This window comes from Molossus molossus, unplaced genomic scaffold, assembly GCF_014108415.1.
Source record: "Molossus molossus isolate mMolMol1 unplaced genomic scaffold, mMolMol1.p scaffold_m16_p_12, whole genome shotgun sequence".
NCBI lineage: Eukaryota > Metazoa > Chordata > Mammalia > Chiroptera > Molossidae > Molossus > Molossus molossus.
This window is the reverse complement of record NW_023425347.1, coordinates 20,677,254-20,700,360: the sequence shown is the minus strand read 5'-3', so window position 1 is coordinate 20,700,360 and position 23,107 is coordinate 20,677,254. Positions and strand designations below refer to the sequence as shown.

Sequence of the window (23,107 nt, the reverse complement as noted above, 5' to 3'; positions counted from 1 at the left end):
TTGAATTTTGTTATAATTGCTGAGATATTTTTTCCCCCACTACAGAAAGTTTTATAGGTATTTTAATTAGATTTAAGAGAAAGAAGTTCCTGGTCCTGATACTAATTTTGCTGCCGTCATCTAGCCTCGCCTCATCTTTCAATTAGTAATTTTTATCTCTTACTAAGTGTTAGCCACTCACTGGTACCATTCAGGTCAAAAATATGCTTTTAGTCATGTGTGGAATGTGCTGTTATATAATTTTTGATTAAAGGGCTATTCCTTCTATTGAGAAAAATTTTTCTCAACAAAGAGATAAAAGAAGATGAAAGAAAATGGAAAAGTTTTGTTCAAAGAATTAAACCTCATGTAGCATCAAGTGCTCTTTTGTTTAACTCATTAGCAAATTTGTTCACAGGCTTGTGAATTCAATAAATCTTTCATCTAGTAGAGTTGAAAGATGTTAAATTAGTTTGGTAACTGCTGTGGATTTCCCCAAATTGAAGAGATTTGGAAATTGAGCTCTCCTCCAATAAATACTATTTATTCAGTAAGGACTTTTCTTAAGAGCTAGGAGAAAAATTTTTGGAGAGAAATTTTTAGAGAGAAAAATATTTTTTTAGAGAAGTCAGTACTGAACTTGAACCTGTCAGATGTTGATTGTTGAATCTTATTTTCGTTATAAAAGTGAAAATTTTGAACACACAATGGCAAAGTCTTTTTATGTGTATAGTTCTTACAGAGATAGAAAGACTTTTTTCTTTTAAAGGTTGGTAGAATTTTAAGGTAGTTTTGGGTTGGTATTTCTTAATTAGTATGATGTCAGGTTGTCCTAGTTTATTTATATACAATCAAAATTAAGAGAGCTAATGAGAAAGTTCCTCTGCATCTGGGTTTGTATGTATGGATAATGGAGATACACCCTTACTCCTGAAAGGATTTGGGAGGTGTTGGGATAAAGTCAAGGGATAGTAAAACCCCAACCAGATTCAGGTAAGTATAAAAAGACTCACACCACGTAACAGAGAATGTGGATAAAGAGTAGTTCCTATACATTTTCCACAGGACTGGTCTGAGCAATGCTGTTAGATTGTTCTTCTAACCCTCCAGTGACTTTCTTTTGCTGAGAGAATATAATGTAAACTGCACTGTATGAACTACATGGTCTCACATACAGGGGGCGGGTGCACAAAACCTACTCTTGGGAGTATGCAAAACAGACTTTATCCTTGTATTATTATTTATTATTTTCCATATGAACAACTGTAAACCTGCTTTTGCCCAGCCCTGTAGACTTCCCTTAATTTCTGACTCCATTTCCTACCAATCTGCTCCTCACTTTTCATCATTTCTGTCTCTCAGCCTATTTTTTTTTTTTAAAGAATCTTTTCCTTTATTTATTTGAGAGAGAGAGGAAATGAAAGGGAGAGTTAGAAACATTGATGAGAGAGAACATTGATCGGCTGCCTCCTGCGTGCCCCCCACTGGGGATCGGGCCCACAACCCGGGCCGGTAATTGAACCAGTGATCCTTGGTGCATGGGTCGACGCTCAACACTGAGCCACACTGGCCGGACCGTCTCTCAGCCTTATATGTTTTGTTGATGCTTCTGTCTCAGGGTCCAGGTCCCGGGATTAATGCTACCTGTTTCGAGGTTTACCTGGACCACTACTGCGAACATGCTCTCTCCACCTCTTGCCACTCCCACATTTTCTTTTCTTTTTGTTTTTCTTTTTTTAAGTTTATTCTTTAATTGAATTTATTTTTCTTGGTAGCATCTGTCATGATAGGAAATGAACATTTTCAATTATTTACATGTTTGTCTCCCTGGTTACAATGTAAGGTCCATGAAGCAGGGGCTTGGTATCCTTTAACATTATATCCCCAGTTCCTGGAGCAGTGTGTAGTGCTTGGCTGGTGCTCAGTAGATGTTTGCCAGTGAATGCGTGCGTGCCAGTGGCGACTTGTGGGGGAGAGTGTGGGAGGGTTGTTGTTGCCTGGGTGTCTTAAAAGTCCAGGTTCAATTGGATAGCGTTCTGTGATCATTTAGTAACCACCTTTGTATATACAGGAAAAGGGAAATTCATGAAATGTGCCACCTATGTGCCATTCCTACATAAGATCTAGAAATACTCAGCAAGAACTTAGCTGGATGTGCTGATGCTTCAGTTCCCTAACCCTCCGAAGGAACGGTAGTCTTTAGCCTAGGAATGCTGTGAGGCTTACATGAGAGAGTGCATTGTGTTACCTCGGAGCCTGGGGCATAGTAATTGCTTAAGAAATGTTAGCTATCGCTGGGTTATTTCTTTTTTTTTTTTTTTTTTATCCTCACCCGAGGACATTTTTCCATTTTTTGTACAGATAGAGTGGGAGGGAGAGAGAGGAAGGGAGAGAGAGAAACATCGACGTGAAGGGACACATCGAGTGGCTGCCACCCGCACGACCAACCAGGGCCGGGGACAAACTGCAACCGAGGTACGTGCCCTTAGCGGGAACCGAACCCGGGTCTCTCCGGGCCGCAGGCCGACGCTCTAACCGCTGAGCCAAACCGGCCAGGGCTATCGCTGGGTTATTACCAGGCATTAACTTATCTAGCTGCTGGCTGTTCAGACAAAAAGATTCTTCAAGTACATGCTAAAACAAAACCTCTGCAGAATAATGTCAGCTTGCTCCCTGACTGACTTGTTTTTAGCCAACTTGGCAAAATTGTGTTTGAGATACACATTCGTTTCCTAGGGCTGCCATACATGACCACAGACTGGGTCTCCGTTAGCTGTCCTCCGAAGCTGTGCTCTGCAGTGTGGTCGCCAGTAGCGATGTGTGACTATTTAAATTAATTACAGTTAAATTTTAATTCCTTGGTCACAGTAGCCACATTTCCAGTACGCCCAAACTAAATGCGGCTGCCATGCTGGGCAGCATAGGGCACACACATCCCCATCACCGCACAACATTCTATTGGCTAGCCGTGCTCCAAACAATTAGGGCACTTCTGAATAGCACTTTTATTTGCTGTAGGTGTCTTTGTATAGGTTTATTTCTTCAATATATGTTTACTTATAAATTTGGAGAGGTTCATAATAGCTGAATAAAATATTTTTATTGATTTCTTTTCAAAGTTCTGCAGCAGAATGACTCATTGATGTTATTTATGAATTGTTTATTCACCAACTCCTTTTTTCATTGTTGAGAACATATGGAGCCAGTAATAGAACATACTGCGTGTCTTTTTTTTTTTTTCTCTGTATATTTATAACTAAGTGCCTGGAGGACACAAGATACTGTTTTATTTATTTTATTTGAATTATATGCCAGAGACTAAGCTCTGTGTATTCAGGGTTACAATTTATAGTATTAATTAAGAACAGCTTTCCTTTTCTCCCCAGAATGAATGCAATGTATTCTTCTTTACTGTATGTGAATCTTGAGTTTGTTCTTTCGCTCATGCTTGGTTTTTTTCTCTTCTTGTTTCTCATCCCAATCCTTTTTCTTTTTGCTTCCTAACTTCTCCTTCTTCTATTTAACTCACCCCACTCTTCTCCCTCTTTTCTGTCTTCCCTTCTTTTTCCCTCTCACCCCCTTCCTCCAGATATTCTCCTTGCGGAAAATGGAAATGACACAACATTTTCATTAAATCATTAATGAACTTCTCCCCTGCTCGTTGGTAATCAAACACTTTTTAATTTTTTTCTTCAATTTTGGTAGACCCTTATTTTTAAAGTCCCGGAGCCTTCTCACTCCCCCCGGTGATTAAATACTCACCGGCAGGCAGTGTTTACTTTTGTGCCGCGAAGGCAGATGTAATCGATTACTTTGATAAAGCAGAGGCTATACTTTGAGCTGTATACATGCATACAAATTCTGTGTGACCATCAGAGTGAAAAAAAATCTATTCAGCACACACACAAATGTGTGTATTTTACTTAAGCACTTTTTATTTAGACATAATTTTACATTCACAGAAAAGCTGCTAAAGTAATTACCATATACTCATTACCTATGTTCTCCAAATGTTAATTTTTAACAAATTTGCTAATAATTCTCTTTTTATGTATACACATTTTTTTTCTGGTCCTTTTTAAAAAAATTCTCACCTAAGGACATTCTTATTAGAGAGAGGGAGGGAGAAAGAGAGGGAGAGGGAGAGGGAGAGGGAGAGGGAGAGGGAGAGAGATAGGTAGAGAGAGAGAAAGAGAAACATTGGTGTGAGAGAGAAACATCAATCTTTTTTTTTTTTTTTTTTTAATCCTCATCTGAGGACATTTTTCCATTTTTTGTACAGACAGAGTAGGAGGGAGAGAGAGGAAGAGAGAGAGAGGGAAACATCGATGTGAAAGGGACACATCGAGTGGCTGCCACCCGCACGACCAACCAGGGCCGGGGACAAACTGCAACCGAGGTACGTGCCCTTAGCGGGAACCGAACCCGGGTCTTTCCGGACCGCAGGTGGACGCTCTAACCGCTGAGCCAAACAGGCCAGGGCAGAAACATCAATCTTTTGTCTTCCATCTGTGTCCTGACTGGGAATCGAACTGGCAGCCTTGCTGTGCACAGGACAACACTAAACGAACTGAACCACACCAGCCAGGCTTGCCTGTCTTTTTTATTATAGCCATCCTAGTGGGGATGAAATGGTTTCTCATGATAGTAAATATATAAAACAAATTTATTCTTTTTACCAATTTTAAGTGTATACCTTTTAGTGGCATTCAGCACATTCACACTCCTGTGCAACCATCTCTACCATCTGTTTTCAGAAGGTTTTTCTCTTTCTAAATGGAAAATCTCTACCCATTATCAAGAACTCCCCATTCCTACACCGTAGTTGTGATTTGTATTCCCTGTTTTGCAAATGATGTTGAACATCTTTTTATGTGCTTACGTAAGGTTATTTCTATATCTTCCTTAGAGAAGCGTATATTCAGATATTCAGATATAGTTCATTTGTCTTTGCATTGTTTAGTTGTAGGAGTCCTTTATGTATTCTAGATACAAGTCCCTTGTCAGATTTATGATTTGCAGAAATTTTATATTCTCTGTTGTCTTGTGACTTTCTTGGTGGTGCCATTTGATTCATCAGGAGGTTTTTAACTTCAATGATGTCTACTTTATCTTTTTGTTTGTTGTTGTTGCTCATTGGTATAATATATAAGAAACCATTGTCTGCTCCAAGGTTTATCTAGAATTATGGTGGTTTCTTTCTAAGAATTTTATAGTTTTAGCTTAACCTCAATTTGTTCACCTTGAACTGCCCCCTGCACGTGTTACTATGAGCCTTCTCTAGGGACACGGCTGCTCATTCCGTCCATGTGCTGCCAGCCTGGAGCAGTGTCCACTCTGAGCTATTATGTCCCCAGCTGCATGTGCAAGCATTTTGGTTTGGGTTTCATTGAATTATCTCATAGTGTATCCCTGTTATGCTCTGTCTTCTATCCTCAACTGATATCTTAATCACCCAAATTCACTGGGAAATTTGACCAACTCTTCCTCATCCGACTCATGTCTCTAATGTCATGGGCAACCTGAACGACCTGATGTGACATTCCAACCTCTTACTTCCTTCTCAGCCAGTACTTATCACCTTCATCCTGTCCCAGCAGCTTGTTCTCATGACCAGATCTGGGACCTTAGTAGTCTTCAAAAATCCTAAAGGCCTGTATCTTTACTCTGATAAGAATCTCCTCTACTCTTTTCTTCTTTTTGTCTTGCCTTCGTCCCTCCTTCTTCCCACTCTCCCTTTTATTCCTTCTTTTCCCTAAACCTCAGCCACTTCATTTCTCACTTCTGGCTCTACTTCTTTGCCTGTCTGACCTATTCTCTGAGCTTCATTGTGGCCAAACTGCATAATTTCCTTTCCGCCATATCCTTCAAGTCCATCCTATAAATCAGTGCTGTTTTCCCAGCCCTTTGAACTATCCTGGTTCGATAGTCAATAAATGATGAATGAGTGGATGACTGAGTGATGGAGTGAACGGACCTTGGATCAGTCCATTTATTTAACTCTTTGGCTCCTACACAAGAATTGCTATGCCCTAAGAAAAATTACAGCTATACATAGAGTCATTGTTAAAAATTCATCATCTGTAGTTTCAACTGGTATCTCAACACGGTCTGGCAATTTTACATGTACCTAGGCATCACCTTTTTAAACAGGTGTTAAACTTTCCACAGGTATTTTAAACATTCATTTTGTTCTGCTTTAGCACTATGCTTTCTCACTCTTAGCAGATGAACTTGGTTCTTATTCTTCTGAGTCAGGTGAGGCCGACAGGTGGGAAGCTTGCCTGGCGTTCTCTGTGACCTCATTGCAAGTACGAGCGCTTGTGCCCAAGCTTTCCTCCTAACCCGTGGTTTCAGAAGATGACTTGGCCCCTCTCCATTCTGGGCTTACATCTCTACCTGCGTTTGGAATCTTACCTTCTCCACCTCCTGAAGTTACTTGTTCCATCAATTATTCTATCTTCAACTACTTTTTCTTTACTGCCTTTCTCTCCTCAGCATATAACCCCCCAATAAATAAATAAATGAGTTAAATATGTTAGCTTAAAGTTTAAGCAGTTTTCAACTTATGGGTCACAACCCCTTTGAAGGTTGAACGACCCTTTCACAGGGGTCGCCTAAGACATAACAGTAGCAAAATTAGTTATGAAGTAGCAACGAAAATAATTTTGGTTGGGGGTCACCACAACATGAGGAGCTGTATTAAAGGGTCGTGGCATTAGGAAGGTTGAGAACCGCTGGTAAACCAAGACATATGTACACTCAGTTTCTTCCAGCTACCAGGAGTCCTCTTCCTCCTTCCGTTTCTACCCAGCATTTGGAAACAGTAACCTGCATTAGCTGTTACCATTTCTTTGTCAATCACAGTTACATATTATATTATATTATATTATATTATATTATATTATATTATATTATATTATATTATATTGTGTTTCTGGTGTACACCACAGTGATGAGACATTTATATAGCTTATGAAGTGATCACCCACCATTTTCTTATTTAAGATTCATTACTACTGAATTTCCAGCTTACCCTAAGTTCATTGAAGTCCTCACTGTTAAATCAGGCGTACCTATTTTAGTTGATATGTTCGTTATCTTTGTAGCAATTGACAACACTGTTGGCTACTTCCTCCTCTTTGAACTTCTTGTTATCCTGGCTTTGATCACATTCTTTAAGGAAACACATGGACTCTTAATAAAACCAAACCTCATGCTTCCAGTGGTTCAGGTAGACACATCTCCAATTAGGTTAAGTTTGTTTGGGGCAATTTCCCAGTAATTATTGCTGCTGCTAACACCATGCTGGGCTAAATGGGCAGAGGCAGAGCTGGATTCAAGTGTGTTCTCACAAGTTTTTCTAATTTCCTTTAAGGCACTGAGGCAAAGGAATATTTTAAAGAGATTTGACATTGCAATTTTTTTTTTTGAATCCGCACTGGAGGATATTTTTCTGTTTATCTTTAAATAGAGTGGGAGGGAAGGAGAGAGAGAGGAGAAACATCAACATGAGAGGGACACATCAGTTGGTTGCCTCCCGCACGACACTGACCAGGGACGGGGATGAACCACAACCAAGGTATGTGTCCTTGACCGGAATTGAACCTGCGACTCATTGGTCCACAGGCCGACGCTCTACCACTGAGCCAAACTGGCCAGGGCTGCCAGTGCATTTTTAATAAAGTTTTTTAAAAAACAGGTTCTTTCTCGTCTCAGTTGAGGTTGTTGCAGCGTTGTTGTAGAGTGAAGATTGGAAATAACATAAAGGCCTGTCAATAGGGGAGTGGATCCATGTGTGTTACGGTATATCTGTACATGAGGTACTGAGCAGCTAGTACAGTGAATGAAGTAGGCCTGTATGGACTGATGATGTACAGAAAACACATTAAGGACAGGTCTATTTTACATATTATCCTTCTATGTCTCATAATTTGTAAGGAAAAGGGGGGGGGGGACTACAGAACGGAACTATATTAGATTCCCTTATGCACGGTTTTGCTTTTCACAATTTCAGTTACCTGTGGTCAATCATAGTCTGAATATTAAATGGAAGTTTCCAGAAATAAACAGTTCATAAGTTGTAAGTCATGGGGTGTTCTAAGGAGCTTGAAGAAGCCTTGTGCTGTCCTGCGCCGTCGCACTCTGTGCCCTCTGGGGGTGTCTTCCCTTGGCCCCGCGTAGCCATGCTGTCTGTGCTGCCCGCCCGCTAGTCACTGAGTAGCCATCTCTTTGATCAGACTGGTTATCAGAGAAAGGGACCACATTTACATAACTCTTATTATCAGTACACTGTTATTATTCTTTTATTATTGATTACTGTTCATCTCTTATTGTGCCTAATTTATAAATTAAACTTTATTATAGGCATATGTGTAAGGGAAAAACATAATACAGAAGATTTGTGATTTTAGGTATCCACTGGGGGGAGTCTTGGAACCATGCTTCTTGGATAAGGGGGGGTTACTGTATACAGGGTGGGGCAAAAGTAGGTTTGCAGTTGTTCTTATGGAAAATAATACAATAATTAATAAATAATAATACAAGAACGAACTATTTTACATACTCATAGCTGTAAATCTACTTCTGCCCCACCCTGTATATGAATGTTTAGTGCTGGAAGATGTCTTGGTATCTACCCATCAAACTGTTATGAGTGATTTCACCTGAGGAGTGGAAATGGAGGATGGAGGACATTATGGTTGCTTTATTTCTGCTTTATATCACTGTTTTGTTTGAATTTGTTCAGTGAACATCTTCTTCTGTAATAAAACCACAATGAACTGAATATCAACGTATGATCTGTTCTTAGTTAACTATTCCTTTAGCTTCTTGGACTACAGTCTTTGCTTTTTCCATTTTCCTTCTAAGCTTTAGCCACTCTAACTCAGTCTGCCTAGTGGGCCTCTCCTAATCTATCCTGTTTATCCCTCAACAAGCATTCCCGGATCACTCAGTCAGGTTTTATTGCCTTTCCTCTCTGATCTCATGACACCCTGGGAAATCTTTCTTAGTCACTGGTGTCCAGGGCAGGAGCTGTTATTACTTGACTTTGTAGTCCATGGACTTGAGCGCTGTTCCCAACACAGGGTAGAAATTCATTATAAGGGGTTTTTCAGTTAAAATAATAAAGCAGAGTATTTGGGATAGATTCCCTTAATATCAGCATGTCCTTTTGTGTAGCTTGTCGTTCTCTGTCATTTTTCTTGAAGCTCTGTGTGAAGAGACATGTTTTAATGAAACTTTAGTGTATGTCTCAGGACTTTTTTACTTTATGTTGATAAACTCTTCCAACAACTCCAGGAAGTTTATTTAAATGTAAATTAAGATTTCTTCTCCGTGTAAAGTGCTTGTCTAACAGTTTGTTATCTTTTTAGGTTCAACAGATAGATCGTGTAGTAGAAGTTGTGGAGGAAACAATGAAAGGTAATTTGAAAGTGAGGTAAGCAGAGGTATACAGTGTATACGAAACTGCCTGAAGGAGATGAACCTGGATGGGTGGAGAGATGGTGGACGGGACTGGAGAGCCGGTTACTGTCACCATGCTCCAAGAAGGAGGGGTCAGGCACCACCTCCCACTCTTTCTGTCTTCTTTGCTGTTTCTTTATATTTTACTGTTCTCCTTTTAGACAAATTAAAAAAGAGTCATCCACCATGGCAGTCTTCTGTTCCTTCATTTCAGGTGTTGCAATGACTTTTGGGGCTTTAAAGTAGTGTTTTATAAAAACACTACTTAGTTATCATTCATTGAGCATCTTTGTGAAAATTTATGTTTTAGATACAAAATTATAAAATTTTGTCCCTAACTACTTCATGCATTGAATGACCCCATAGAAGAGACATATATTTGATTGGCATATAAGGAAGTTAGTTCATAGTTCTTTTATTTATATTTTAATTGAATTTATTGGGGGTGACATTGGTTAACATAAGTATATGGGTTTCAGGTGTACAGTCCTAAAGCACATCATCTGTATATTGTACTATGTGTTCACCACCCCAAATCAAATCTCCTTTTATCCTTGTTCATCTCCCCTTTACTCTCTTCTGCCTCCCCAAACCCCTTTTCCTCTGGTGATCCTCTACTGCTATCTGTTTTTATCAGTTGTTGTTTTTGTTTTTTGCTTAGTCCCTTCACCTTTTTCACCCAGTCCCCCTCTCCCCTCCCCTCTGACAGCTGTCAGTCTGTTCTCTGTCTCTATGGGTCTGTTTCTGTTTTGTTTGTCAGTTTATTTTGTTCATTAGATTCCACATACGAGTGAAATCATATGGTACTTGTCTCTCTCTGATTGGCTTATTTCACTTAGCATGATGCTCTCCAGGTCCCTCCATGCTGTTGCAAAGGGTAGGAGAGCCTTCTTTATGGTGGAGTAGTAGTCTGTGTACCACAGCTTTTCTACTGATGGGCACCGGGCTGCTTTCCACATCGCGGCTGTTGTAAATAATGCTGCAGTGAACATAGGGGTGCATCTGTTCCCTCAAACTAGTGTTTCAGGTTCCCAAGGTGTAATTTTTACAGTTTTACTAGCAAATAGAATTATGCTTTGCTTCTTTCATTAGCCAATGTTCTTTGAAACAGATTTTTATTTATGTCACTGAGAAATAAGCCATTCCTAATTCTGTAGTTTGATTCCTAAATATTTGTAGCCTGTTTTTCCTTTTAGATGAGCACAAATGAAAAACAGTAATATTATATTGAAATATTAAGTTAAATGAATTGAAAGTCTCATTTAAAATTTTTACTATTTTTGCTCTGACTGGTTTGGCTCCACAGTAGAGCATTAACCCATGGACCAATGAGTCGCGGGTTCGATTCCAGTCAAGGGCATGCACCTCGGTTGTGGTTCGTCCCTGGCCCTGGTTGGGGTCATGCGGGAGGCAACCAGTCAATGTGTCCCTCTCATGTCGATGTTTCTGTCTTTCCCTTTCTTTCCCTCTCTCTCCCTCTCTCTCTATCTGAAGATAAATAGAAAAAATATCCTCAGGTGAGGATTTAAAAAAATAAAAAATATAATTTTTACTATTTTCTTATGAGTGAGAAATGTGCTTAAAAAACAAAACAACCAAGTAGATTACTTCCCTAAAATTGAGGTTTTTTTTTTAACCACATACTTTTTCTGCTGCCTTCCATATGCTGTTATTCAGGCTCATTAATATTGAATCTTTGGTTTATTTAGAGACTGATAACCACAGAATATAAGAATGAGACATGCTTAATCTTCCTTTGAAATTCCAAAATAAAATAAATGTCATGATTACAAATTTTTAGCATTGATAATTTGAATTTTTTTTCTAACTACACCTCAACTCTATCTTGGAGAATTCAGAAGTACTAGCATTTATTGCGCATGTAGAGTGTCCCAGGCACCATGCTGAGCCCTTCACATGCATTAAGTCATTTAATCTTCATGGCAGGTCTGTGAAGCGAAGTGGGTGCAGATGTTATTCTCATTTTTCAGAGAGGAATTTGAGACTCAGGCCACAAAGCTAGTAGTGGCAGAGCAGGGAGCTGCGTCAGTCCTGGCTGCAGTGTCTGCGCCCTTAAGTGTGACAGCATTCACACCGCACTGTGACCTCTGCCCTCTCCCGGTGGAGAGCCTCTGCCTTGATGCCTGATTGAGCTTGTTTAGTGGTGCTTCAGGATGTTTGAGCATCTTGTTACCTTGTTTATCTTCTGTGAGTACCAGGCGTATACTGTCAGCTCTGTAATTTTTGAAAGGAGTTAACGGTAATGAAGATAACACAAGAGAAAAATCTTGGTGACCTTAGGTACGGCAGTGACTTTTTAGGTACAACCTCCAAAGCATGATCCATAAACAAACGCTGGTACATCCAAATGGTGGAATGTTATTCAGTGCTGAAAAGAAATGAACCACAGAATCATGAAAAGACAGGGAGGAAACTTAGAAGGAAATTAAATGAAAGAAGTCAATCTGTGATTCCAAATAACATTCTGGAAAAGGTATAACTATGGAGATGGTAAAAAGATTAGTGGTTACCAATTGTTTTTGGGGGAGGGGATCAGGGGTAGAAATGGATGAATAGCTGGAGTACAGAGGATTTTTAAATTAATTAACTAATTAATTAATTATTTTTATCCTCACCCGAGGACATTTTTTTTTTTTGCATTTATCTTCAGATAGAGTGGGAAGGAGAGAGGGAGGAAGAGAGAGAGAGAGAGAAACATTGATGTGAGAGAGACACATCAAGTGGTTGCCACTCACGTGACCCCAACCAGGGCCAGGGACAAACTGCAACCCAGGTACGTGCCCTTAGTGGGAACCAAACCCGGGACTCTGGTCTGCGGGCCAACACTCTAACTGCTGAGCCAATCTGGCCAGGGCAAGAGGATTTTTTTAAAGGCAGTGATACTATTCTGTCTGAAACTCTAATGGTGGGTACATGTCATCCAAACCCATAGGATGTACACCATGAGTGAATGGCAATTAATGTCAACTGTGGAGTTTCGGTGAAAATGATGTATCAGTGTAGGTTCCTCAATTGTAACAAATACACCACTCTGGTGGAGGATGTTGATAATGGGGGGCCTGTGTGTATGGTAGGGGGAAAGGGAGTATGGGAACTCTATTTTATGCTCAATTTTGCTGTGAACCTAAAGCTACTCTAGAAAATAGTCTATTAAAACACAATGAGTAGTAAATAACATTGTGCTCAGGAGGCTGCCATATGGCTTGCAGAGATATAATTTCTATAGGAAATCATAGAAAGTAAGTTGTTTTCCTATACTCACAACACTTCTGACACCAAATGTATACATTTTCTACACCAAGCAGTTCTGACACCAGCCACCCAGAGTTGGTGCAGCTGTCCTAGGCGAAGGTCTCAGTCCTACCAGACTGCCCACCACTTCAGATGCCAGTCGCCTGCCTTCTGACAGACCAACTCTAAACTGGGTTCCTGTGACCCCTCCTCAGATTTAATAATTTGCGAGAACAGCTCACAGAATTTGGGAAAGTCCTTTACTTATTACAACTGGTTTGTTATAAGGGAGACAAGTCAGGACTGTCCGAATGAAGAAATGCACAGGGCAGGGCGTGTGGAAAGGAACGCAGAACTTCCCTGCTCTTCGATTACTTATTACAACTGGTTTGTTATAAGGGAGACAAGTCAGGACTGTCCGAATGAAGAAATGTACAGGGCAGGGCGTGTGGAAAGGAACGCAGAACTTCCCTGCTCTTCGAGTGCACTGCCCTCCCCACACCCAGTGCTTTTACCAACTCGGAAGCTCTCCAAACCATCATTTGGGGTTTTTCTGGAAGCTTCAGTATATGGACATGATTTATTAAATAATTGGCCATTGGTGATTGAACTGAATGTCCAGCCCCTTCTCCCCTCCCTGGAGGCAGGGTCTGTGTGACTGAAAGTTCCAACCTTCTAAATGTATGGTTGGTCCCTCTGGTTTCACACCAATCCTCCAAGAATTTCCTCATTAGCATTAACTCAGATATGGTTGAAAGGGGCTTGTAAACAACAAAAAAACCTATTCACTCCTCTTACTCAGGAAATTATGAGTTTTAGGAACTCTATCAGGAATCGAATAAAGACCATACATATTTATTTTTATTATATCACAATATCACAGAAAGCTTATTACCTCCATGGTTGGGTTAATTAGCGATGGCTTCTCACTGAGGAGTGTGGGCTTGAGTGATTGCAGTTGGATTAAATTGTAAGGGGCTACAGCAAGAGTTGAGTTGAAGATGAAGTTGATGGGGATGTTCACTGGCAGGTCTAGTTTGAGGGTAGGAAGGCTGATGAATCAAGTCTTAGTAATGCAACGAGAGAATTTTAGAGATGGAAGGAATAATTTTGTAGGTGTCTTTAGTTTTCAGATGAGGAAGCTGAGGTAGGCAGGGGTTAAGTGACCCATCTGAGATCTACTGGATAATCGAGAACGAGGTCTCGGTGAACCTCTGTTCTTTACTTTCTAGTTCTGGTGCTAGTACTTCATCTAGACAGCACAAGCCAGAGACATAATGCAGCCTTTCGCATTTAACCAGTTGTGTGTTGTGTTCAGCATGTTACTTTTCTGAGGCTCAATTTTCTCACTTTAAAATGGAGAGGATTAAATAGATAATACTTTTGAGATACCCAGAACACAACTCATGTTAATGTTTGTCTCTTCCTATCTCCTTAACACCTACACTGCTGGAATAACCTAACCTACCTTTGTTCCCAGTGACTCTTTTCAATCTGACTGTATCTACTGCTACCATTATCCTCCAATTATTTTACTCTACTTCAAATGTACCTTCAGTGGTTGCCTATTACCCACCAAGTTAATTGGGGACTTCTTAGTGTGATCTTAATTATCTTCTACCACATTCTGCCATCTTCACCTTTCTTCCATTAATTTCATACATATACCTTTTGCTCCAGTCAACTGTCTATTTGTTGTTTCTTCTGTTATTTGCAGTTTGCTTCATATTTATCTTAAGGTCCTGCATAGAAGTAGATACTGTCTGTTTGCCTTTCCAGATTCATTCTCCACCCTTTTCCACCTGCTGTGTGTTCATGAAGGCTGACCTGTGTGACTACTTCAGTAGATCCTTGTGATCTGGCATCTGGTTCGATTTAGCCCATTGGAGGCTGAAGGTGTGACTGGAGCATGAGATAGGAGTATGTGTGACCTGCCCACCCCCTCCCTGCTCATCCTCTATTGGTTGCTTCTCTCACCCGAAGGCCACAGCTTCTGTCATGTGGCTCCCTCTGTTCATCTATTTATCCAGGGTCCTGTAACTGTTCTCTTCCTCTGATTTTGCAGACCCAGAAGTAGAAATAGCACCCCACTGTTGCTCACCTTAAGAGTACCACATTGTCTCTTGTTGGTTTTGCTAACCTTGCCAAACTTTAGTCAACAGTCCCTTTATTAAAATCTCTTCAATTATGCAGTGTGCCATCTGCTTTGCTGGGACCTTGATTGATAAATGCTCTGTGGAGAAGCAAGACTCTGCCCAGAAGGGCCAGATGGAATACAGCCTGACAAGAGGATGTTGCCATAACTGTCTTGTTTCCACATTTGATTCCTTTGGGCTCTCTTCATATGTCTTCCTTGAAGGGGGTTTGGACTGACAGCCTCTGCCACAGCCTGTTTGCATTCTTTTTATTGCTATCCTTATGCTATACCAAGTAATGTTTTTAAAAAAATGTATTAATAAGATACACTGATGCTGAAAGCATTTAAATCTCTTATAATTAACGTAAAACCATTCAAAAGCATATTCCATTTGTATTTGCCTTGGAACAAAATGGAAAATTTCAAGTTATTTTGAATGAAACCTCACTATTTCAATAGTGGTCTGAAAATTTCATCCTTTTTATAACATTTGTTTTGGGAGAGACCAGATTATATGAATTTAGGATTTTCTCTGTATCATCTTAAAAATGCAACAAGATATGTAACTGAATATAAGGGAAGAAATGCAATGTTTAAAAGATTTAAATTCATTTCTTTTAAAAAACAACACTCATGGGGACCTTAGTCTTGGTTTACAACGACTTTAATTTTTTTTTTTTTTTTATCCTCACCCGAGGATATTTTTCCGTTTTTGTACAGATAGAGGGGGAGGGAGAGAGAAGAAGGGGGAGAGAAACATCGACGTGAAGGGACACATCGAGTGGCTGCCACCCGCACGACCAACCAGGGCCGGGGACAAACTGCAACCGAAGTACGTGCTTAGCGGGAACCGAACCCGGGTCTCTCCGGACCGCAGGCCGACGCTCTAACCGCTGAGCCAAACTGGCCAGGGCTACAACGACTTTAAAACCTTCTGTGTGAAAGCTCTGAAGGGAATATAAATCTGCATTTCTTTTGATATGTGTGCATGAAGTCCTCAAAACAAAACAAAACTTAAAATTCTTTGTAAAAGTTACTTTAACTGGATAACTTAAGACAAATAAATGCAAATAAATATTTCCTATTGAAATTAGAAAAATGTTTTTACTGTTAAGTCATATTTCTTCCCTAGTCAACCTCTGATAAAAGGGGACTCTATTGTTATTAATATGTTTGCTGGTATTTTATTCAGTCTAATTCCAAATGCAATGCCTCCAGTGTTGGTAATTCGAGACTTTTCCAATATGGTACAATCTGTAAGTTTAATTGATTTTCTGTTTTCCCCAACTTCTCAGTAATTGATGTGATCTTGGATTAGACTTATCTAAATTCCCAGGGTACTTCAGCAAACAGCTCTTTCATATTTAACACATTGCTATTAATCTTCACTCTGTCAGATTTTGTACTTTGCATTTGATGCTAATTCAGAGCATAAATTCTTTGTAAATTGAGACTGGAAGGCAGAACTATATACAGTGTGGTTTCATCAGTGTTAATCACGAGGAAATGCCCTACAGAGTCAGGAGATTGACTTGAGGGTATTTTCCCAGAATGGATAAGTGAATTGAGTTTGTACATGGAACATTCTACATCTGTGACAGTACTATGCTACAAAAGCACATTTGGTTTTTCAGTATGTATATATTTTTAATCCTTACCCAAGGACTTTTTTTTGCATTTATCTTCAGGTAGAGCGGGAGGGAGAGAATGAGGAAGAGAGAGAGAGAAACATCGCTGTGAGAGAGACACATCAACTGGTTGCCACCCACATGACCCCAGCCAGGGCCAGGGACAAACTGCAACCGAGGTACATGCCCTTAGCGGAACCAAACCTGGGACTCTCTGGTCCGTGGGCCGACATTCCAACCGCTGAGCCAAAGTGGCCAGGGCCATTATTTTTTTCAATAAACATAATAATTTCAGATGTAAGAATAGGCAAATTTTGCCCTTGCCAGTTTGGCTCAGCGGTTAGAGCGTCGGTCTGCGGTCCAGAGAGACCCGGGTTCAGTTCCCGCTAAGGGCACGTACCTCGGTTGCAGTTTGTCCCCGGCCCTGGTTGCGTCGTGCGGGTGGCAGCCACTCGATGTGTCCCTTTCACGTCTATGTTTCTCTCTCTCTCTCTCTCTCTCTCCCCGCCCCCCCCACACTCTATCTGAACAAAAAATGGAAAAATGTCCTCGGGTGAGGATAAAAAAAAAGAATAGGCAAATTTCTTTATACCCCAACAGCAAAGTTCTATGATGGGACTTTAAGCTGATTTTTCACATTGCTTTAGTGTATACCTTGGTTCGGAGTGGTGACTGGAAAGAACTGTTGGTTAGAGAGACCATCATGTCATCTCTCGTCTGCATTTCTATGACTTCATAACTTGATTAGCCAGATTGTCAGTCCTGTTTCCACTACACTTACTGAACAGCAGCAGTGTCGTTTGTCTTCCAAGAAATATGCACTAGATGCTCTTGAACCTTTTTTAATTGTGGTAAATGGTCGTGTTTACTATTTTGTTTTATTTTGTAATGGAAGTAATTAAGTAATTTTATATTTGTGTAACATTTTTCAGCCATTAAAGCTTTAAAAACTGAAATAAATGCGTAACTATTCCCCCCAGGTGGGTTCTACTGTTTTATGATGGCTTCATAAAAGTTTATGTTTTGGTTTGTCTTAAATTTGAGTACACTGCTTTAATGTGTTCATCACTTATATTTCCTTTTTTAATTTAAAGATGCTATTTCTTATGGTTTGAAACCACCTTTTATTTATTTATAATTAATTAATTAATTAATTATTTTATCCTCACCCGAGGACATTTTTATTTTTTTATTTTTTTATTTTTATTTTTTTTTTAATCCTCACCCGAGGATATTTTTTCCATTTTTTTGTACAGATAGAGTGGGAGGGAGAGAGAGGAAGGGAGAGAGAGAGAGAAACATCGACGTGAAGGGACACATCGAGTGGCTGCCACCCGCACGACCAACCAAGGCCGGAGACAAACTGCAACCAAAGTACGTGCCCTTAGCGGGAACCGAACCCGGGTCTCTCCGGACCGCAGGCTGACACTCTAACCGCTGAGCCAAACTGGCCAGGGCGACCCGAGGACATTTTTACATGGAGAGAGAGAGAGAGAGAGAGAGAGAGAGAGAAACATTGACGCGAGAGAGACACATTGACTGGCCGCCACCTACACGACCCCAATTAGGGTGGGGACAAACTGCAACTGAGGTATGTGCCCCCCGTGAGAACTGAACCTATGTCTTTCTGGACCGCAGGCTGATACTCTAACTGCTGAGCCAAACTGGCCAGGGCCCACCTTTTATTATTAATAGAATTTATGTTTATGAAGATTGGGTATTTCATTAACTTTTGATTTCTTTATCCTGGGGTGGGGAGAGTGCATAGTGCTAATACTGTCTGAGGTTGATGACCTTACTGTGGTTTTCACATAGCACACTGTTATAATGGTTCATTGGATTTGATTGTTCGAAACAGGAAAGGAAATTACTTTAAGCTTGAACCTCTCAGGCTTCCCATGACCCAGCCCGGCCGTTACTGGTCCACTGATCTACCTGGTAAAGTAGCCCCATCCTCTGTTTAAATATTAGCCAGGACTTGCCTGCTGTGGAATTGGGCTTCTGTGTTAACTCTTGCAAATCTTGACAGTGTCTTGGCAGAATGCATGAAGCGGCTACAGCATAGTGAATTCTCTAAAAATGTATTACTGGAGTCTAGACTTTTGCGAAAGCTGTTAATGTAGGGTGGTTTATAAAATTTGAACATCCTGATTTTAGAGTCTGCATATTAATCATTTTCACTAGGTATTTGTATTCTCAGATATAACAATTCTGAGTCCCAAGGCTCCTATTTCTATGTACTGTAACAGGAGTTATTTAGTAAAAAAAAAAAAACATGCCAAGTTGATCAATTAATCCCGTTTTGATTCTCTAATAGAAAACATGACAATTACTATGAATAAGGGAAACTTGAATGTCCTTCTTCACTGTGACTGAGGAGCGCTGGCGCGTGGGCACTGCGTGCGCTCTGCGCGTCCATCGCGTGCTTTGGTGTGCACCTGGGAACGTGCAGGTCTTCACGGAAGGAGCCGCCGACTGCTGTTTAGTGAACTGTAGTGAGAAGGCTTGGAACTGTGAACTTAGAGAAAATACTGTTTAGAAGCTTCATTACATTTTTCAACTAGAGGGTGAAGTTGTAGGTTAATCGTGGTACTTTCTGTCTTGGTTTGACTGTTGTTAACACGGCAGTAAATGGTGTTGTATTGGTAATTATCCTTTAGTACTTTATAGCTGGGTCCCTGAAAATAGAAATACGAAGTGGAAACCAGGTCATCTTAGAGGTACAATATCTAAAACGCCAGTAGCAAAGTAAAATATAGGGAAAATTATGATCATTCTTGAAATTTTTATTTAAAAGTACATCTTTTTATTGTCAGTAAAAATCACATATTACACCCTAGTGAGAAAATTGATAATGTAGAGTAACTTGATGGCTCAGATGTGACTAGACAAAAAGTTTAAATCTGATTTTTCTCGTTTTCTTTTTTTTTTCTTATCCTCACCCGAGGACATTTTTGCATTTATCTTCAGAGCAGAAGAGAGAGAGGGAGAAAGAGAGAGAGAGAAACATCGATGTGAGAGAGACACATCGACTGGTTGCCACCCACATGACTCCACCGGGGCCAGGGACAAACTACAACCAAGGTATGTGCCCTTAGCAGGAACCGAACCCGCGTCTCTCTGGTCCACGGGCCAACACTGTAACCGCTGAGCCAAACCGGCCAGGGCTGATTTTTCTTGTTTTCTTGAAAAATTTGTTTGACAGTTAGAAAATTTTACTTCATCAGTAGGATGTCATTTATTAGGTGATGCAACCTTTCCCTAGAAAACCTAATATTGTTAGTAATCAGTGTAGAGAAAGAATGCTGGGTTTTAACATTTTGTGTCTAATGTTTGGAGATGCACATCTTTTCTTTTAAATAATTGTTTTTCCTTTATTGATTTTAGAGAGAGAGGAAGTGATAGGGAAAGAGAAATAGAAACATCGATGAGAGAGAACATCAACTGGCCGCCTCCTGCATGCCCCCCACTGGGGACTGGGCCCACAACCTGGGCATGTGCCCTGACTGGGAATCGAACCGGCGACCTCTTGGTGCATGGGTTGATGCTCAACCACTGAGCCACACCAGCTGGACCCATCTTTTTAAAAAAAGTTTATTCTATAACACTCTACAGAGCATATAGCATATGTGTAACAATTACTTCTGAGTCTGAGAGAATAAATACCAATTTCATTTCCTTGTTAGTTGCCTGGGGAGTGGTGGGGATAAATTCATTTGCATAACCTCCAGTTAGGACATCAACTGTGGATGGATTTTTAAGAACTTTATCAGTACTGCTGTTTTATAACAAAGCTTACGTTTTATAGAGTAATAAAGAAATAGTAATTAAAATGTCCTTATAGAAGATGGTTTCCACACATTAAATCTTTACTGTAACTCTGAAAATTCGAGTGCACCGTTACTTTAAGCTGCACTGAAGTCAGCTTCTGTGATGGGTAAGAATCCTAGACAGACTAGGAAGTGCTATGCTGAAATGTGTATTTTCCTGATAACAGGGCCTATTTAACAATCTACACAATGTCACTGGTTGGTTCTTCGTTTTCTGGGTTGTAAATTGTTATGACATGGAAGGTCCCTTCAACTCAGAGCTTCTAGGAGTATTTCAGAGTCTGTCACTAGAATGAGATATCGACATTTTGGACAGTGATCTCTGGCACAAGTTATTCGAATGGGACTTGCTTTTTCTCGCATCCTCATCTCAACGTGCCATGTTTTATTTTTCTTTCCCTTTGCCTACAAAATGAAGTTGAAGATGTTTGTGGCGGACATACCATGTGATTTTCTTCGCTCTATGTGTGTCCGCCTGGGAAGGGTCTCGAGGAAAGCACGGTCCTCTGACTCCTTCACCTTTACTCCATTCGGTTGTCCTGCTGTCCTGGGTGCTGCTAGACTCTGCTTCCCAGTACTTCATTCCTTTGTGATTCTTTGAAGCAACTTTTATTTCTACCCTGGGGCATGTTTATTTTCAGGATTTAGAGACAGGCCGTTGTAGTCTTGGTGACTGGGATTGCTGGAGAAAAAACAAAAATGGAGAGGATTTAATGTAAAGTGAAACTATCCCCTGGAGTGGTGATTCTCAGAGGTGTGTCCTAGAGAGGAAGGGTAGCTGAGGGGGATTCCTCGTCAGGAGGGGAGATGGCAGGGCGGTTTCTCAGAACCTGGGGAAGCGGGGGTTAGAAATCTTGCCCTGTAGCCCTTCACCTAGACTCGCTGCCATGATGAGCCCCTGTTATAGCTGGGTAAGTAGCACGTCATTCAGGTGTCCTGGGATGGTGACAGCCATGGTTCTCCCTTGGCTCTCTAAGCACAAATGCTACGATTTACACAGGATCACATGCAGTTCCTGGAACACCACTGCTTTCTTCCTCCTCACATTGAAGAAATTATATCAGGATGCAAGTGAGTGATTTTGTAGGGATGCCCTGGAATCTACTTTAGCTTATAAATTTAAAAGTCATTTGCAAAATTTATCATTATCAATTCAGTTATTTGCGACATATTTCCCAGCCCTCCAGAACGTTAAAAATAAATGGGATCTGACTCTGACTTACAGTGTTTGAGAGTTTTGAAAATCTCTTGGTCTTTTTGCTTTGGAGTAACATCATCATCACTATAGGTCTTGATAGGATTACAGTTGCATTAATTATAGTAGCAACTGTAATGAACTTTTCTCTAGCTCTTTGTAACTTACCCTTTTCTTTTACATTGATTTGTTGTATTCCACAGGAACACTGACATCACCGATTATATGGCGCGGCAGCAAGCAGGGTACTCTACTTTGAAACCTCAGGTTCTTTATGTTGCGTTACGCTGCTTGCCTTGAGGGAAGTGAGAAAGTGACACTCGCTTATTATTATTTCCTTTCCTCATGTCTGTTGTTTCAGGTCACTGCTCACCCATTTCTAGTTCCCTTACACATTCTTTTTAAAATTTGGCACAGATATATTTATTACAAGGTAATGACAATTAGGTATTAATTGGACATACTTCATGCAAATGATGATAATTTTACTTTTACATCAAAGTTAGAAATGAATTATTTTGAGAGTCAGGTGTAAAGGAGACAAATTGAACTATGCCCCCCCCCCCCCCCCGCAAAAAAGGTCAGTTCTGACATCACTTCTAAAACCCATGAACTGATGTTGATGTAGACAAATGGTCTTCTCCACCCCCTTAACAGTTAGTGTGTAGGAACACTGAAACAGGGAGTACCTGAATTTTTGGAAGTCTTGACCAAACTGATGCTCTGCCTCCTTCTCCAAAGTTCCCAGCCATACCAGAGAAGGGCACCAGACATCAGTCCTCTTACCACCATTGACTAGGCACTGTTTTCTCGGTGCCTGGGACACAGGCTTCCATAAACACAGTGGAAAGAAAACAACAACTTCAGAAATCAAGGAGTGGGTGGTATTTTGTTGGGTTTCAAGCACTTGCCCTGTTGGATGTCCCAATAGCAGGACGAGGAGTGCATTATCTGCTGTCCCAGCACTAAATGCATCTTTGAGATCAACTCCCAGGACAAACATTCTTGCTTACACCTTGTGTTCCTTCACATTTCTTGTGTCTGATTTTTACAAAAAACATCTTTTTTTCTTTATTGGTTTTTAGAGAGCAAGGAAGGGAGCAGGAGAGAGAGATAGAGACATCGATATGAGAGAGAAATGTCGTCGATCGACTACCTCCTGCATGCCCCCTACTGGGGATCGAACCCAAAATCCGGGCATGTGCCATGACTGGGAATCGAACTGGGACCTCTCAGTCCATAGGCTGATGCTCAGTCTACCAAGCCACAATGGCAGGGCTATCCTCTTTGTTTTTATTAAACTGATTTTATCGTTGCCATTTGTACAGAAGGGCACTGGTAGCACCTATATGTAAGAGAGGGTGAATTTAAAGCCAGCAAGTAAGCTCCGGTTGCCCCTTCCCTAACCTCCTCCCATTGCCATTGCCTTTGTGCTGGCCACAGTGCACGTGTTAGCTCATCACTGTGATGAAATGGAACACAATAAGGCCAGACAGGCATTTTCTAAGCTCCATAGATGAGGCAGCTCTCTAATTTTCTCTGCTTCCCGTCTCTCCTCTGTCACATTTTATGGTGGCTTGAGTTGAATAATAGCAGGAGGACACTTGAAATTTTCATT

General features: G+C 40.6%; 1 protein-coding gene across 1 annotated transcript in view; it reads left to right on the top strand.

Annotated features, from left to right (window-relative positions):
• Positions 1-23,107, top strand: part of CDKAL1 (CDK5 regulatory subunit associated protein 1 like 1) — a 621,394-nt gene that overhangs the window by 180,130 nt on the left and 418,157 nt on the right. Inside the window, exon 8 of the mRNA XM_036255396.1 lies at positions 9,357-9,405. Within this exon, the coding sequence (XP_036111289.1) occupies positions 9,357-9,405 (49 nt within the window). The remainder of the gene's footprint in view (positions 1-9,356; positions 9,406-23,107) is intronic.